This window comes from Rana temporaria, chromosome 1 (assembly GCF_905171775.1).
Source record: "Rana temporaria chromosome 1, aRanTem1.1, whole genome shotgun sequence".
In the NCBI taxonomy this organism is placed as follows: Eukaryota; Metazoa; Chordata; class Amphibia; order Anura; family Ranidae; genus Rana; species Rana temporaria.
In genome coordinates, this window is record NC_053489.1 from 478,284,360 (window position 1) to 478,302,336 (window position 17,977).

At 43.7% G+C, this 17,977-nt stretch overlaps 1 protein-coding gene across 5 annotated transcripts in view; it reads right to left on the reverse strand.

Annotated features, from left to right (window-relative positions):
- Positions 1-17,977, reverse strand: part of NPNT (nephronectin) — a 132,713-nt gene that overhangs the window by 39,742 nt on the left and 74,994 nt on the right. For 3 of the 5 annotated variants that reach the window (XM_040329684.1, XM_040329681.1, XM_040329682.1), the window contains one exon: positions 16,937-17,029. The exons of the other annotated variants lie outside the window; for them this stretch is intronic. In XM_040329684.1, the coding sequence (XP_040185618.1) occupies positions 16,937-17,029 (93 nt within the window). The remainder of the gene's footprint in view (positions 1-16,936; positions 17,030-17,977) is intronic. 5 annotated transcript variants of the gene reach the window in all.

The window sequence follows — 17,977 nt, forward strand, 5'->3', positions numbered from 1 at the left end:
TCCTTTTTTCCCCACAAATAGAGCTTTATTTTGGTGGTATTTGATCACCTCTGCGGTTTTTATTTTTTGAGCTATAAAGAAAAATAGAGCGACAATTTTGAAAAAATGCATATATTTTGCTATATCATTTATGGCCAAAAAATATATATATAAAAAAAAATTCTTCCTCAGTTTAGGCCGATACGTATTCTTCTTCATATTGTTGGTAAAAAAAAAAAAATCACAATAAGCGTTTATTGGTTTGCGCAAAAGTTATAGGGCCAGATTCACAAAAGAGATACGCGCCTAATTTAAATGGTGCCCGCCCCATTTGAATTGGGCGGGCTTGCGCCGAGCGCATTTACATTACACCGCCGCAAGTTTACAGGTAAGAGTTTTGAGAATCCGGCACTTACGCTGTAAACCTGCGGCGGTGTAACGTAAATCAGATACGTTACGCTGCCGTGGAGCAACGTAATTGTATCTGAATCTGGCTCATAGTGTCTACAAAATAGGGGATAGTTTTATGGCATTTTTATTATCCTTTTTATTTTACTGGTAATGGCGGCGATCAGCGATTTTTATCATGACTGCGAAAGTATGAGGGACACATCGGACAATTTGACACCATTTTGGGACCATTGTCATTTTTACAGCGACTAGTGCTATAAAAATGCACTGATTACTGTAAAAATTACACTGGCAGTGAAGGGGTTAACCTGTAGGGGGCGTTGAAGGGGTTAAGTGTGTCCTAGGGAGTGATTCTAACTGTTAGGGGGCTGTTCCCGATGACAGGGAACAAATGATCAGTGACATGTCACTAGGAAGAACGGGGAGATGTCTCCCTATTCTTCAGCTCTGTGACCCGATCGCGGGAGACTGGCGGACATTGAGTCGCAGGGTCGCAAGCGCGCCGCCGGTGCGCTACCCCACGGCAACAAATTAAAGGGGACGTACCTTCGAGGGGTCTTGATTCAGCAGGTGGCAAAATTTAATAAAAAGGCCAGGGAGGCGGAGGAAAAATCCCGTAGAGAGGTGCTAGAGGCAGAAAATGACTATGTGGGGAACCCAACGCCGAAGGGGAGGGAAACATGGCTTGAAAGACAACATGCATATAAGGTGGTAATTACAAGGGAAGTAGAGATTAGACGACTTTTCCTGCGACAAGCCTCGTTTGCAGATGGTGAAAGTGTGGGAAGAATGCTGGCGCAGGTGGTAAAGTCTAATTCTTCCCCCTCCGGCGTTCGGTCCATCAGATCAATAAGTGGCGCGATAACATCAGACACCTCAGAGATAGTGCAGACCTTCTGGGCATACTATCAAAAACTGTATACTACACAGAAGGGGGGAAGGAAGAAAGAAATGGAGGATTTCCTGGGGAGACTAGAAACCCCGCTGATAACACAATCAGAAAGGGAAGAATTAGAAACCCCAATAACACTTGGGGAAATACAGTTGGCAGTAGCAGGCATGGCGAATCAAAAATCGCCAGGACCAGATGGGCTCCCGGTGGAAATGTACAAATATTATGGAGATATATTGTTACCTGAGCTCATAAAAACTTTAAATGGAGCGGCCTTAGAGGGTAAACTCCCTGCCTCAATGTTGGAAGCAACTGTAATAATTATACCAAAAGATGGGAAAGATCCTCTGGATCCCGCGTCATATAGACCCATATCCCTTTTGTGCTCTGACGTTAAAATAATAGCTAAAGTCTTGGCAACAAGGCTTAACAGGGTTATTTCAAAACTAATTCACCCAGATCAGACGGGATTTATAGCTAATAGATCTACCAGTATGAATATCAGAAGGACATTTCTAAACCTACAAACCCCAACACAGAATGAGGGATCAAGAGCTGTATTGTCACTGGATGTGACCAAAGCTTTCGACAGCGTAGAATGGGGGTACATATGGAGGGTGTTGGATAAATTTGGGTTTGGCCCGATATTCTCGGGGTGGATAAAAATGCTCTATGACAGCCCTAGTGCCAAGTTAAAAATAAATAATGAATTCTCAAAAAAAATTGTCCTTGAAAGGGGGACGAGACAGGGGTGTCCCTTGTCACCCCTGCTCTTCGCCCTAGCGATGGAACCTTTGGCAATCGCTATAAGGTCAAACATCGCGATATCCGGATTCCAGAGAACGACGGGAGAAGAAAAAATCGCGCTTTATGCCGACGACATCCTGCTCTTCCTGGGAGACACGGGACAATCACTGACAAAAGCAATGAGCCTGGTGGAGGAGTTCGGGAGTTTTTCGGGGTTAGAAATAAACTGGGGGAAATCCGAGCTACTGCCGATAGATCCACTTGGAGAAACGGCGATACGGGGATTGCCACAGTTAACAGTGGTAGATACAATGAGATATTTGGGGATATTGGTGACGAAAAATCCCAATCAATACATCAATAAAAATCTTACCCCCCTACTTGCTAAGTTCAAACAAAAGATCTACATTTGGAAAAGTCTCCATCTGTCAGTTGCGGGTAGATGTAGTTTAATCAAGATGATCTGGCAACCGCAACTTCTATATATAATGCACAATTCCCCAGTGTGGATTTGTAAGAAATGGTTCAATAAAATTGAATCTCTCTTCAGAGAGCTAATATGGAAAGGGGGACAGGCCAGGATACGTCTTCGCACATTACAACTCCCGGTGGGGGAGGGAGGACTTGCGGTACCCCAACCCGAGATTTATTATTTAGCGGCACAACTGCAACAATTGGGGGGAGGTAATATTCCAGGAGGAGGTACCCTTAACGGGAGGATAATGATGAATGGGGTCTCACATGACACTATTTTTGAAGCACTAGAGGCTGACTCCTTTAGGCATAGGAACCCAACAATAAAAATGATAACTAAAATATGGAAAAAGGTTAAAAAATTGATGGGATATACCGGGTTTTCTGAATACTCCCCACTATGGAATAACATTAAATTGAAGGAAATCCTCCAGATAGGAAAAGTCAGAGTATGGGAAATAAATGGCATTAAAAGGTTGAAACAACTGTATATAGAGGATAAATATAAGAAATTCCAGGATTTAATAGTGGAATTTAAGATACCACAACAATCATTTTTTACTTACATACAGGTGGGGCATGCCCTCGAAACCCAATTTAGGACACAAGCCCTAGTGTGGTGTGAAATGCCCCTTTTTCAAAATTTAGGTAAGGTAGGACCAACTAAGGGACTTATCTCTGAATTATATAAACAGTTGGGTAAAAAGGCTAATATGGGCATGCATCTCCTAAAAATAAAAGAGAAATGGGAAGAGGATCTGGGGGAGGTGACACAGGATCAGTGGCGGAGGGTCTTGGAGATGGGACCGAAGGTTTCGGTCTCACCCCCACAAAGGGTCTCCCAGCTGATGCTGATAAATCGAGCTTATTATACACCTAAACGCCTATTCAACTTTGGAAGAAGAACAGATGACAAATGTCCTAGATGCCGGGGGACTGGAGACCTAGTACACATGGTGTGGCGTTGCCCAAAGCTGTTTCGATACTGGGAGGGGGTGATAAGGGTCTTGGGGGAGACATTTGGGGTTCCTCTAGAGGCGGAAGCCACACTATGTGTACTGGGAGTTAGGAGGGAACGGAAGGAGAAGAAAGTCACCACAGTCGCAGTACTGAGATGTTTGTTCCAAGCCAGAAAATTAATAATGATAAGATGGCAGGCGATAACACCCCCGGCAATAAGGGAATGGATTGGTGCAGTAAACGAGACGATCTGTAAAGAAAGAGCAGTTTATATAAAAAGAGGTAACCTGAAGGAATTTGAGGAAATGTGGAGACCTTGGCTGGAAGAGAACGGTTCCCCCCTCTAGTGGGTAAGAATTATAGCTGGGGAGAAGTAAAATTAAAAACAACACCCTAAAATAAAGACATATATATGCCAACTTAGGAAAAACTAGGATTGGGCTGGCCCTGAATCCTCACCGGGGGAGAGAAGAGAGGGGATGGAGGGACCAGTTATATAAAACTAAGGGTGAAGAGATTAGGTATTAACCACACCGTCTATATCTAAAGAAATAATTCCCCTGATTGGTGGACGTGATCTGAGCATTTTTTCTCTTTTTTTTGGGATGCCGCCTTCCCTCTTTTTTATACAAACAAGATAAGCAATGGGTATATACCTTTTTATATTAGATGTGTGTTACAATAAGATTAAGATATATATAAGGAATAATGTTGATTCCTGAAATTTTTTATAAATGATTTGTTTAATAATCAAATGTGATTAAGAAAAAAGACAAATAAAGAATGAAAATTTTAAAAAAAAATTAAAGGGGACGTACCTGTAAGTCCATTTGCCCAGCCGTGCCATTATGTCGACGTAAAAAAGGCGTGTGGCGGTCCTTAAGCGGTTACGTCTACCCATTACAGTGCCCTTGAAGCCTGCCCATCACTGTGCCCCTGCAATCTGCCCATCACAGTACCCCTGCAATCTGCCCATCACAGTGCCCCTGAAGTCTGCCCCCTTTCTTCACCAACATCACTGTTCCCTATTCTGATCTCTGCCACCTGTGCACAGAACTCCAACCTCCAACCTAGCAGGGTAGAGGCTGTGATTAGTTTGTGTCCTCTACCAGCTTCCCCACCCACCCTACGGTGTCATCCTCCTAGCAGGACAGGGGGCAGGAGGAGCTCTCCATTCTGATTTGCAGGTCCTCCTGCCCAGCTAATTGGATGATAGTGTTGCCCGGGTGGGTGCAGGAGCTGTGAGAGGACACACAGGCATGGGCACACAGCAGGAGGTGAGCAGCCCAACCGCAGTGTGGGATAGCTCAGCGTGGACCGTGGTTGCCACTCATCCCCTGCTGTGCGGCCTGGTCAGCAACAGGCCACGGGCCGACACCGGTCTGCGGCCCAGGGGGCTAGGGACCCCTGTCCTAGAAAGAATCAAGCATTTAATCCTTGCAGTGCAAGCACAGCCCAACTCTTAAGGGAGCTTTACTTTTACTGGAGTTCACATTTAGGGCTGCTGGGAAGAATCTCTGCTCCTTGTGACATTAGAAACTAAAATATACAGTAGTATACTTCCTTATTAGGACAGGGCTGTAACACAGGGGGGTCATAATACCAAGCTACTTCTTTTTGATGAAGGAGTAGCGATTTTTACCAGATGAACCCCAGCAGCCTTAGAAGCAGGAATCGTGACTTTCTGTTATTTTGGTGTGGGACAATTGCAAAAGTGAACTGGTAAGCTGTATCTACATATGACACTTTCTGCTCAACAAATGCAGGGCTCCATGCCTGACCTATCATCAGGCCTTAGTTCTCTCAAGTGCTTATGACCTTTGCAAATACTGACCTTTAGCAAGTCTATATTTGCATTGGATTTTCAAGGCTGATCTTAGTTGTGCAGCAAAATTAACCTTAAACTTAGGTAACCTTACTTTTTTTATTTGTATGCCTATAGTGCTTTACCCCCTAGGGACTCAAAGTGTTTAGGAGGGGGGGGGGGACAGCTCTCAATTGAGCCAGTTAACCTACCAGTAGGGATGAGCTTTGTGTTCGAGTCGAACTCACGTCCGACTCGAACATCGTATGTTCGACAGTTCGCCGAAATACGAACGTTACGGGCCGTTCGCGCCAAATTCGAGTGGCGCGTCACAGCCCATAATTCACTGCGGCATCGCAGTGCATTGCTGGCTGATGATTGGTCAAGCATGCACTATGACCCGCATGCTTGGCCAATCACAGCGCGCAAAAAACGGAGAGCCATAATTGGCCAATTATGGCTCAGGGGGTTTAGTACACGCCCCACACTATAAAAGGCCGCCTGCAGGTCGGCCTTGTGTAGTGTGTTGCGGCGGTGGTTAAAGACAGAGAGAGAGAGAGAGAGAGAGAGAGGAGAGAGAGAGAGAGAGTGTAATTTTTACTAGGTAGATAGAGCAGGCAGGCTAGTCAGTTAAAGTTACAGTGTATAGAGGATACATATGCATCCCAGGTGTTGTACATATATTTATACACTGTATAGTTTAGCTAGATTCCTAATTTACTGGCAGGCAGGTGATTGTGCTAGCTGCAGTATTCTCAAATGATGTATTGCCGGTGTCCTCTGCAGTGTGCACCATATAGCTACGTGGTGTGTGTACTGCCTTTGTCCTCTGTAGTTTGCACCTAAAGCTACTTGGTGTGTACTGCCCGTGTCCTCTGCAGTTTGCACCTAAAGCTACTTGGTGTGTACTGCCCGTGTCCTCTGCAGTTTGCACCTAAAGCTACTTAGTGTGTACTGCCCATGTCCTCTGCAGTTTGCACCTAAAGCTACGAGGTGTGTGTACTGCCTTTGTCCTCTGCAGGCCATTAGTATGTCTGGAAGGACAACAAGGAGAGCCAGAGAGTCACGAGGGCAAGCAGGCTCTGCGTCTAGAGGCAACGGTGCTGGTCGTGGAGACGGTGCATCCTCATCAGCACGTGGCCGTTGGACACGCTCGTCCTGGTTTTTGGCAGCTGGCCGTGTTGAGCCGCAACATGCCAACGACTTGGTAGAGTGGATGACCAAGCCGTCCTCATCCTCCTCATCCTCTCTCACCCAGGCTCAGGGTACTTTGTCTGGCAAAGCAGTTGCCAAGGCGTCCTCTTCCCTCTGCTCAATGGCATCAGTCACTCCTTTCCTAGCCCCACCATGTCCTCCTGAGGAGTCCCCCGAACTGTTTGACCACAGTGTTGGGTACATGCTGCATGAGGATGCGCAGCGTTTTGAAGGCTCCGATGATGGTACACAGATAGAGGAAGGCAGTAACGTGAGCCCAGAGAGAGGGGGTGCCCAAAAAGGACAGCAATCTGGCAGTCATGTTCCCCCAGCTGCAGCATACTGCCAGGTTTTCTACAGTGATGAGGAGGGAGGGGATGATGAGGTCACTGACTCTATGTGGGTGCCTGATAGGAGAGAGGAGGAGGAGGCACAGGCACATCTCCAACGAGGCAGGATGCCCTCCAGGGGCCAGCTTAAGGGCAGCACACCGACTGCATCACAACGCAGAGCTACGCATATGCAGGGCGCTGCTGTGTCTCAGCGTTATTCCAAAAGTTCTTTGGTGTGAGCCTTTTATGAGATGAGTGCATCAGATTGCACCGCTGCTATTTGCAACATATGTCTCAAGCGTATCTCGCATGGCCAAAACACTCGCTTGGGCACCACATGCTTGACCAGACATATGTCGACCTGCCATGCAGTTCGTTGGCAAGCGTACCTCAAAGACCCACACCAAAGAACAAAGCGGACCTCCCCTTGCCCCTCATCAGCTGGGATCTCCAACCCCACTATACCCTCAGTCCTCTATGAAGCCTGCACTGATAGGACTGAAGGTGTAGAATTAGGTGTGGCACAGCCTAGTACATGCGGGCAATTTACTATCTGTACACCGATGGCAGATTGTACCAGGCAAATTTCCCTGCCCCAGCTGCTGCAGCGCCGAAAGAAGTTATCTCCCAGCCATCCACATGCCCAGCAGTTGAATGCTAGCTTAGCTAAATTTCTAGCACTTCAACTGCTGCCTTGTCAGTTGCTAGATTCTGCCCCCTTCCGTGAGTTTGTGGAATGTGCGGTACCTCAGTGGCAAGTTCCCAAACGCCACTTTTTCTCACGGAAGGCGATTCCAACTCTCTACCGCCATGTGAAAGGCAATGTCCATGCCTCGCTGGACAGGGCGGTAGGTGGTAAGGTGCATATTACCGCTGACTCATGGTCCAGCAGGCATGGACAGGGACGTTACCCATCTTTCAGGGCGCATTGGGTGACTCTGCTGGCAGCTGGGAAGGACGCAGGACAAGGTACAGTAGTGTTGGAGGTTGTTCCGCCACCACACCTCCAAAATGCTACTACTGGTTGTGACACACCTCTCTCCTCCACCCCCTCCTCTTCTTCCTCTGTGGCCTCTTCCTGTGCTGATGTGTCCTCGGAACCAGCGGTGCTCCGTAGGCGTTCAAGGGGCTACGCAGGTATGCAGGCAAAGAGATGCCATGCGGTGCTTGAGCTGGTGTGCTTGGGGGACAGGAGCCACACTGGGCCAGAGGTTCTGTCAGCTCTGCAGGGGCAGGCTCAGAGGTGGTTGACGCCACACCAGCTTAAGCCAGGAATGGTGGTTTGCGACAATGGCACCAACCTCCTCTCCGCCCTGCGACAGGGACAACTGACCCATGTGCCCTGTTTTGCTCATGTCCTTAATTTGGTGGTGCAGCGGTTCTTGGGTAGGTACTCGGGCTTACAGGATGTCCTGAAGCAGGCCAGGAAAGTCTGTGTGCATTTCCGACGGTCATATATTGCCAGTGGCAGACCTCCAAAGGGAATACAACCTGCCGAAGAACCGCCTAATCTGTGACATGCCCACCAGGTGGAACTCTACGTTGGCCAGGCTGCAGCGGCTGCACACGCAGCAGAGGACCATCAATGAGTATCTGTGCCAATATGGCACCAGGACAGGGTCAGGGAGCTTGTTTTTTTTCCCCACGCCAGTGTGCCATGATCAGGGATGCATGCACTGTCCTGTCACCATTTGAGGAGGCCACGAGGATGGTGGGCAGTGACAGTACATGCATCAGTGACACTGTCTCTCTTATACACCTGTTGGAGCACACGCTGCATGGAACAATGGACAGGGCCCTTGAGGCAGAACAGAGGGAGGAAGAGGAGGACTTCCTTACCTCTCAAGGCCCCCTTAATCCAGACAGTGTTCCTGCTTGCTCACCTATCACACAGGAAGAGGACGAGGAGGAGGAGGAAGAGGAAGAGGATTGTGTCAGAATGGAGGTGGAGCCTAGCACTCAGCATCAGCAGCAGTCTTCAAGGGATCAATTACAGTCCCAAGGAACCCATGGACTTGTACGTGGCTGGGATGAGGTGGCTGCAGATCCTGTCGTCCTCAGTGACCCAAAGGACTCCGCACCGAATGCCTCAGCAAACCTACGTTGTATGGCCTCCCTGATCCTGCAAAGCCTGCGGAAGGATCCTCGTATTCGTGCCATCAAGGAGAGGGATCATTACTGGCTGGCAACTCTCCTTGGTCCACGTTACAAGAATAAGGTTGTGGACCTTATCTTGCCGGCGCAGAGGCAGCAGAAGATGAAACATCTTCGGGAGGCCTTGCAGAAAGGTCTGTGCAACGTGTTCCCAGAGACTGGGGGGTTAAAAAATCCAGGTCCTGGACAACATGTTGCTGAGGCTTCAGTCAGTCACAGAAGGAGCGATGGAGAAGGTGGCCGTCTGATCGATGCGATCAGACAATTTTTTAGTCCGCAGCCCCAAGGTATGACCGGTTCCAGCAACCATCGCCAGCGTCTGTTTTACATGGTGCGGGAATACCTAGTGGCAAGATCAGACTTGGACACCTTTCCCACCGAAAATCCTCTGGCTTACTGAGTCTTGAGGATGGATCACTGGCCAGAGCTTGCACAGTATGCAATTGAGCTACTGGCTTGTCCTGCATCCAGCGTTCTTTCAGAACGCACATTCAGTGCTGCTGGAGGCTTTGTAACCGAACACAGGGTGCACCTCTCCACCGACTCGGTCGATCGACTGACCTTCATAAAAATGAATCAGGCTTGGCTTACCACCAGCTACCATGCACCTGATGCTGATGTAACTGAGTAATTTTCTTTGAAATGTCAGATCCCTTCAAGACTGCCTATGCTGATGCTGAGTGACTATCCTTTTCCTCCTCAATGATCATGCTGATAGCTTGTAAGAACATTTTTGGTTCTGGGCACCGCCACCAGTGGCTAAGGCACAATTTTAACAGGGGCGTGTAATTACAATTTTTGATGCAATACTTTGCAGCAGGCTCATTCCTGCGCTCCAACTAGAGTATCTGTGAGGGGTTGCAGTGTTGTGGCACCAGCACCACCACCACCACCAACAAAGGCCCAATTTTTCTGCCCCTGTTCAACAGGGGCATGTAATTACAATTCTTGATCTAATATTTCACAGCAGGGCCCATTCCTGTGCCCACCAAGAGTAACTGTGAGGGCTTACAGAGTTGTGGCACCAGCACCAAAGGCCCAATTTTTCTACCACTGTTAAACAATGGCATGTAATTACAATTCTTGATATAATAGTTCACACAGCGCCCACCAAGACTAACTGTGAGGGCTTACAGTGTTGTGGCAACACCAACACCTAGGTCCCAAATTTCTGCAGAATATATACGGCAGGCCCCTACTTTCAAACATCCAACTTACAAACGACTCCTACTTGCAAACGGAAGGAGACAACAGGAAGTGAGAGGAAATCTACCCATAGGAAGGGAAATTCTCTTCTGTAAGAGGGTCTCCTGTCCACTGATGCTTTATCACCAATCCTTGTCTCACTAAAAAACCCAAATTTTCAAAACATCATTTGTCATTGGGACAAAAAGTGAATTGCAATCTTCTGAACAGATGCACACAGACAGCAAAACAAATGTTTACAGGGGTGATAACCCTTCTCTATGTTTTCAGAAAAGCTTAAAAATACATTTTATGGCTGGAGCTACACTTTAAAAAAGTACCAGTTCAAAATTACAAACAGATTCTACTTAACAACAAACCTACAGTGCCTGTCTTGTTTGCACCGCCTGTATAATGCTGTTCAAAGTATATAGGGCCAAAGGGGCTTGTAATGACCTAGGGGGAGTGGGGGGAAACCCATGCTATTTTTCTCAATGATTTTCATCCATATTGCAGGGACCGGACATTACATTAAAGCAGTTTTAAATGATTTTTTTCGTATAGTAATCTCATTTTGTGCAGGGACAGTTCTAAACATGTGCCACCTCACAGACATACTATAGACACCCAGCAGGTACGATATTTATTTATTTTTTTCACTTTAAGCATCATTAAAATCGCTGCTCCAGAAAAAACTACCGTTTTTTTCCATTGATACATGTTCCCTGGGGCAAGACCCGGGTTGTCAAAGACGTTTTACGACAATAACTTGCATATTAGGCTTTAAAATGAGCACTTTTGAATATGAACGTTCGAGTCCCATAGACGTCAATGGGGTTCTAAATGTTTGCGCGAATGGTCGATCTGTTCGAAGGTTCTGGTGCGAACCGAATGGGGGGGGTTTCGGCTCATCCCTACCTACCAGTATGCCTTTGGAGTGTGCAAGGAAACCAAAGTACATGAAGGAAACCCACACAAGCACCCACCCACACAAAACAAACTCCATGCAGATGGGTGTCTACTACAAAGCCTGTGAATAACCCTGTTGTGTTGCCATATTAATTATATATATTTTACCCTTCATATTATTATATTCATATACAAAGGTAACTGTAGGAAAAACAATTGCAGTTCAACCAAACTACCCTAGAAGACCATAAAAAATTCACTGCCAGCTTTACAAATCAGAGTAAGAATCATAAAACTTGTTTGGGATAAAAGCAGTAAATATGGAAAATTACAATTAAATTTTATATTAAAGAAAATAAACTATTGTCATAAAGGGAGCTGGAAATGATTTGTGCATTTATTATTTATTTTCTCATGTATTATGATGAGGTCTAAAACAAATCACTTTTTTTTGCGTAAGTGAAATATTGCATATGAATATGTTGTATTTTCTTTTTGAGACACAAGATTGAGCTTTAGGTTTCTTTTCAGGTTTTTAAGCTTGGTTTGCTTCTTTGAAGATAAACTGGTAGCTCAGTCCAAAGATTAAATCAGACAAAGCCAGATGAAGGCTGCTACTACTGTCACGTCTCTTTAGATAACCCATGACTCTCTGAAAGATATTCATATGTTAATACAGAACCATGGCCTCCTGTTTAAATTAAAGTACACCTGCATGTTTTTTCTTACTCCCCCTGCAAAGTCCCACAAATACCTGTTAATCCTTCTTAGAGACGTCTACATAATGCAGCTTCCTGTGTGTCAATGATGCTGCACTGCTTCTAAATTCAGAGCAGAGTTGCCACTTTCATGTAGGCTGTGTCTGCTTGCACTACAGTGGGATGAAAAAATTATGCAGGGGGCATTTCTATTAGACTTTTAACTGCTGATTCACAAGCCTATAGCTTGTTACTAAGCACCATGATGATCATAGGCAATAAATACTTAAAAACTATAACCATCAGCTCTATCGGGTAGTCATAATGAGCTATTTTCCTGATTCATGATATCTCTACGAAGGAATAACATTGGACATGTGGAAAAAAAAAAAAAAGTTTAGTTACATGTCACACATATTGAATGTACATGCAATTTTGTAGTAGGAATAGCTTTGCAAAGTTTTTATAAATACACCCTTTGTAATATTTGGGTTTTTGTTGCATTTGTAAGCTTGTGTAAAATAGCTCAGGAGTTCATTAAAATAACAGCGATTGTGAACTTAAAAACACATTAACCACTTAAAGACCCCCCGCCACATACATTCTGTGGCAAAGTGGCTCAACTTCATGAAATGTACTTAATTTCGTGCAATAGATACCGTGGGCTCGCGCGCCCATTGGACAGAAGGGGAGCCAATCAGCGGGTCCGGCAGACCAGATATCCGCCAGCCACCCATGATCGTTCCCCAGAGAGGCAGAACAATGATCTGCCTATGTAAACAAGGAAGACTGCTGTTTTGACAGAGAAAGACACATAAATCTTCTGTTCCTGCTAAGCAGGGACACGGGTCTCTGTGTTCACCCAGGCAGTCCATCCCCCACACAGTTAGCAAGCACCTCCTAGGAACACACTTAAAGCTTTGATCGCACCTGAATATTATCCCCTTCCCTGCCAGTGTCACTACTACAGTAACAGTGCATATTTTTAGCACTGATCACTGTAATAATGTCACTGGTTCCCAAAAAAGTATCAAAAGTGTCAGTTAGTTGTCCGATTTGTCTGCCGCAATGTCGCAGTCCCGTTACAAATTGCTGATTACTAGTAAAAAAAAAATTTAATAAGTAACAATGCCATAAAAAAAATATTCCATAGTTGTAGACGATATAACTTTTGCACAAACCAATCAATATACGCTTATTGGAATTTTTCTTACCAGAAAAATGTAGCAGAATACATATTGGCCTAAATTGTGGAAGAAATTCGATTTTTTTTTATTGGGTGTGTTTTTTATAGCAGAAAATAAAAAATATATTTTTTTCTCCAAAATTTACACTCTTTTTTGTTTTTAGCACAAAAAAAAAAAACGCAGATGTGATCAAATACCACCAAAAGAAAACTCTATTTGTGGGAAAAAAAGGACATGAATTTTATTTGGGTGCAGAGTTGCACTACTGCGCAATTGTCAGCTAAAGTAACGCAGTGCTCTATCACAAAAAATGGCCTGGTCATTAGGGGGTAAAGTCTTCTGAGGCTGAAGTGGTTAATGTCAAAATGAGCATTATCCTGGTTGTTAACTGCTTAGCCAATCTCAAACAATTGTTTCCCTAGTGGGAAAGAGGTTCTAAAGGCTCAAGCTTTGTTATCATACATTCTATGCATGAAGGTATAAAACTTTCTGTGAGCATTAGCACCCCCTTATACTTACCTGAGCCCAATTTCCAGCAATGGGCACGAGAGCCTCGGCTCTCTGGGGACTCTCCCTCCTCATTGGCTGAGACAGCATTCACAGCCAGTGAGCCATGAGGAGAGAGAAGGGGCTGCGGCTCTGTGTGTGAAAGGACGTGAATAGGTGTATCGTCTCAGAAGCTAGCCTGCTTAGGTGCCCCCACAGCAAGCTCAGCAGGAGGGGGGGGGCAGGAGCACCCACCAGAGGACCCGAGAAGAGGAGGATTGGGGCTGATCTGTGCAAAACCACTGCACAGAGCAGGTAAGTATGATATGTTTGTTATTTAAAAAAAATAAAAAAATTGCCCTTAATAAATAAATTACCTTTAACATAATTTTCAACACAGTTGTTATTAAAATGATAATAACTGTTTGCAGTTTTTATTCATATATGAATGTAATTAATTCTCACTTGACCTATGTGATAAGAATATTAAATACAAATTTTCCATAATTGTAATAGTCTAAAGCAGGACGAGGACACAACAGTATATTCCAGTGAACTTTTGTGACCCTGCTAAGGTTTGCCTTTTTGGTTTCCCAAGAGTGTGTCTTTATAAGCCAGGTAGCAGAAATCTTGACATCTGACAAACTGTCTAATTCAATAACACAAAGATCCACCCAGAAACGATGATTAGGAAATGTCAGTTATGTTGAAATATTTAGCATTTTCCATTTGAACAGGTTAACATGCTGTTCATTAGGCACAGAGAAATTGGTGCTAGGAAATGTATTGCTTACAAAATTCAAAGTGAAGCCTGGATGTCTGAGCAGGGTACTTTAAGTGAAAGTAGATAAAAAGCACAGGCACATACAATAAGAGCATTGTTCATAATGAGGAGCAGCAGAAGAGAATATGAAGGGACAATGGTTCGGTATCCTACACTTTCTTGGAGAATTATAGGTTTGACCTTGTATGTAATGTAGAGTCTGTATTCAAATATTCTTAATTAAAGTGGGCTGCTTTTCATCTTAGAGAAAATATATTGCTGGGAATATTTCCAATACTGGACATGGCTCCTGATTTAAGTCACAAACTGAGCATATGGGAAAAATGCAGATATTATTAAGTTGAAATAATGCAAAGAGCAGAAGTTATTAGCAAATATCAACTTGGCCAACAAAAGGCCACATTTGGTTCTGTCCCCTATTGCCCACCCCCTTTTGTTTAATGGCATCACCCCAAAAATACCCACTAGGGAGGCTTTGGAGGTAGGAACAGGTGTGCCAAGCTGAACTTTTATAGGAAAAGTCAAGCTTCACATGTATAAACTCACCTATTTCTGGATCTATGAACTTTCTGGCATATAGTTTCTTAAACACAATAACCTCTTCTTGCATAGTTTCTTGCATAGTTTCATAATATGCTAATTTTGTTTTAACCAGGTTTGAGATGTAAATAGGCTAATGATCACCCAGTCAATATAAAAAAGAAAAAATATAGTATTTTCTATAAATTGGTATTTATGAATAAATCAAAAAATGGTTTAGCACCACACATGAATTCAATATATTTAAAATTGATCGAGTTGGAATCACAAGGTGCGATATTCTCCAAAAGAAACTGACTTCCTCTGCCGTTTAAACACAGAATAAATATTGTCAACCACTACTTTTTAAATTTCAAGAATTTCGAGTTTCTTAGGTCATTTATAATCATAGAAAAGCACCCCTCTAGAAAGTAGAATGTTTAATTTTTATTTGGAATGATTTTCTATTACATTAAGCTTGCCACTTGGGGGCGGCTGGGTTAGGCAAAAAGGGGCGTTTTTCTTTAATGGGGGAATAGTCTCTTGATTTTAAATAGCTTTATCTTGAGAAATCTCCAGAAACTGTACATATTCATGAATTTTATTTAAAGGCATTTTATGAAAACCAAATGCACTATATGGCCATCACATCTACCTATATTGTCAACAGTATATGGACACCACTCCAAATTATTGAGTACCAGTGTTTCTAGTAAGGGGAAATGTTAAGCTTAAGTGCAGTCAAAATCACAAATAGAAAAATATGCACAAGGTACATAACGTAGCTAGTAGGATGCGACCTGACTATGTCCGCACTTTCTGCCTCATTGCTTTATTCATAAAAGCTGAACTACATTATTTTCTTTGAATGGAACAAGATCTAAGAATGGAGGATGGGTGCATGATTGCTAGGTTTACTCCCTCTATTTATAGATGGTGTTCCATTCATAGAAGCTGTAGGGCGGCCATAGTCAGGCTCTCTTGATGACAGATTGTGACAGCCACTTAGTTGTATTAACCCCCACACCTGAAGAATCCAGTGGCAAGCAGTATAGAAGAGGTATCAGCACAAAGGTAACATCCTAATGACTGCAAGTTATGTCCCTTGGGCTGGTTTTTCTGTTTGTTATTGTGTGCAGTAGCATTAAAGCCTACATGCAGCCAAAATCACAAATATAGACAATTGTGCACTTCAAACCTACTGGCAACAGTCTGGGAATCATATTTATTTTTTCCAGCATGCCTGTGCTCATGTTCACAAAGCCAGGTTCAAAAATACATGCGGGTTAATTTACTAAAGGCATATAGTCTGTTGCTTGAGTTCTGAGGGGAACATGCAAGGAAAATAAAAAACAGCATTTTTACTTGCACGTGATTGGATTATAGAAATCAGCAGAGCTTCCCCTCAAATCTAGAGTAAATGCACTTGCAGTGCACTTTTAGTAAATCAACCCCATGGTTTATTAAGTTGGTGTAGGAACAGGAGTTGTCTGCAGAGAAACAGTTAACACCCTATTCAACACCTAATATATATATATATATATATATATATATATATATATATATATATATATATATATAATATTGAGGAAAACACACCTTTAAGAGTGGAGACTGTTATAACCACAAAGGGTGAACCAACTCTATATTGTTGCCCATTGTTTTTGGAATATGATAATCTCATATAGGTGTCATGATCAGAAGGCCATATAGTAAAATATAGGTATAAAGAACATTGAGACTTAATGATGACTCTGAATATTATTCCAAACGTTCTTAATAAAAAATGCCAAGTATGGGCAGGCACATTTGCTAAGGTATTAATCTTATCTGTTAGCTTTCACTACTAAATAGCTAAGCATATCAGCTGCAATAAGTAAAAAAGGCAAAGGAAGATACCTAAGGCATTAGTGTTATAAAAACACTAAATCTATTTTTTTTTAAATTGCCTATTCGCTTTATAATAAAGTTGTCCCAGAAAATGTGAAAAAGAAAGTGTGCTCATAAAGAAAGGAAGTAAAGTATGTCATTCTCAGAAAAAGAAAGTTCCTGCCATTGCATTTTCATTTGCATGCCTTAGGCTTAAGGAGCATGGTTTTCATATCAAAGCCAATAGTTTGCCCTATCAGGGAGCAGCAAAGTATGAACAAGGCTTTTCAGTCTTCTACAGCCATGCGCTGACAAGAAGAGCACTGGCGTAGGAGAAAGGAGACAATCTCACCCTCAGGAGGATACCCTGTCACAGGAACATCCACAGGGTAGAAAACAGGCACATCATGGTACCATTCAGGCTGGATGGTCAGTAGATGCTCATCTTCATGTACAAGAGGAAGACATAGTCAGTCATTATTACATACATACTTTAGAGTGTGCAGAGAATACCAATACACGACATCCATTGGACATTATTATGAAAATTGTCACAGAGAACAAAGATGACATTGATCATTGGGTTATTTGATAACTACTAATATGTTACCTTTACCAGACTTTCAGGTAGGGACACAAATTAAGAACTACCACAAATGAAATACCACAGAGCTGACAAAGGTTCTAACCATTTACCATTCTATAAAAAAAATAAAAATATTTGACTTATGATTCACTTGTATGCAAAGCCAAAATATTTATTTTTAGTTTTGGATAGAGAGGGGGGAAAATTAAAAACCCTGGGCCAGATTCACAGCGGCAATACGCCGGCGTATTTTCAAATTTGCCGCGTCGTATCTTGATTTGACATCCTGAAAACCAAGATACGACGGCTTTTGGCTAAGATCCGACAGGCGTACGGCTTTGTACGCCTTCGGATCTTAGGTATAATTTTCCAGCGGCCGCTGGGTGGAGTTCGTGTCGTTTTCCAGCGTCAGGTATGCAAATTAGCTGATTACGGCGATCCACGAAGGTACGCGCGTTCGTCGCATTCTCTTACGTCGGTTTTTCGCATCGTAAAGTTAAAAGTGCTATTTACATGGGGTAAAATTACTCCCCCATGTTAAAGTATGGCCGTCGTTCCCGCGTCGAATTTTAATTTTTTTTTTTTTTGCGTAAGACGTCCGGGAATACGAAATTACGTTACGCACGTCGCCGTTCAAAAAACACGTCGGGGCGCCGTAATTTCGCGCAAAGCATGGGCATAACGTCCGGCGCGGGAGCGCACCTAATTTAAATGACACAGGCGGGCATGCGCCGGACAGATTTACGTTACGCCGCCGCAAGTTTACAGGCAAGTGCTTTGTGAATCAAGCACTTACGCCGAAAACTT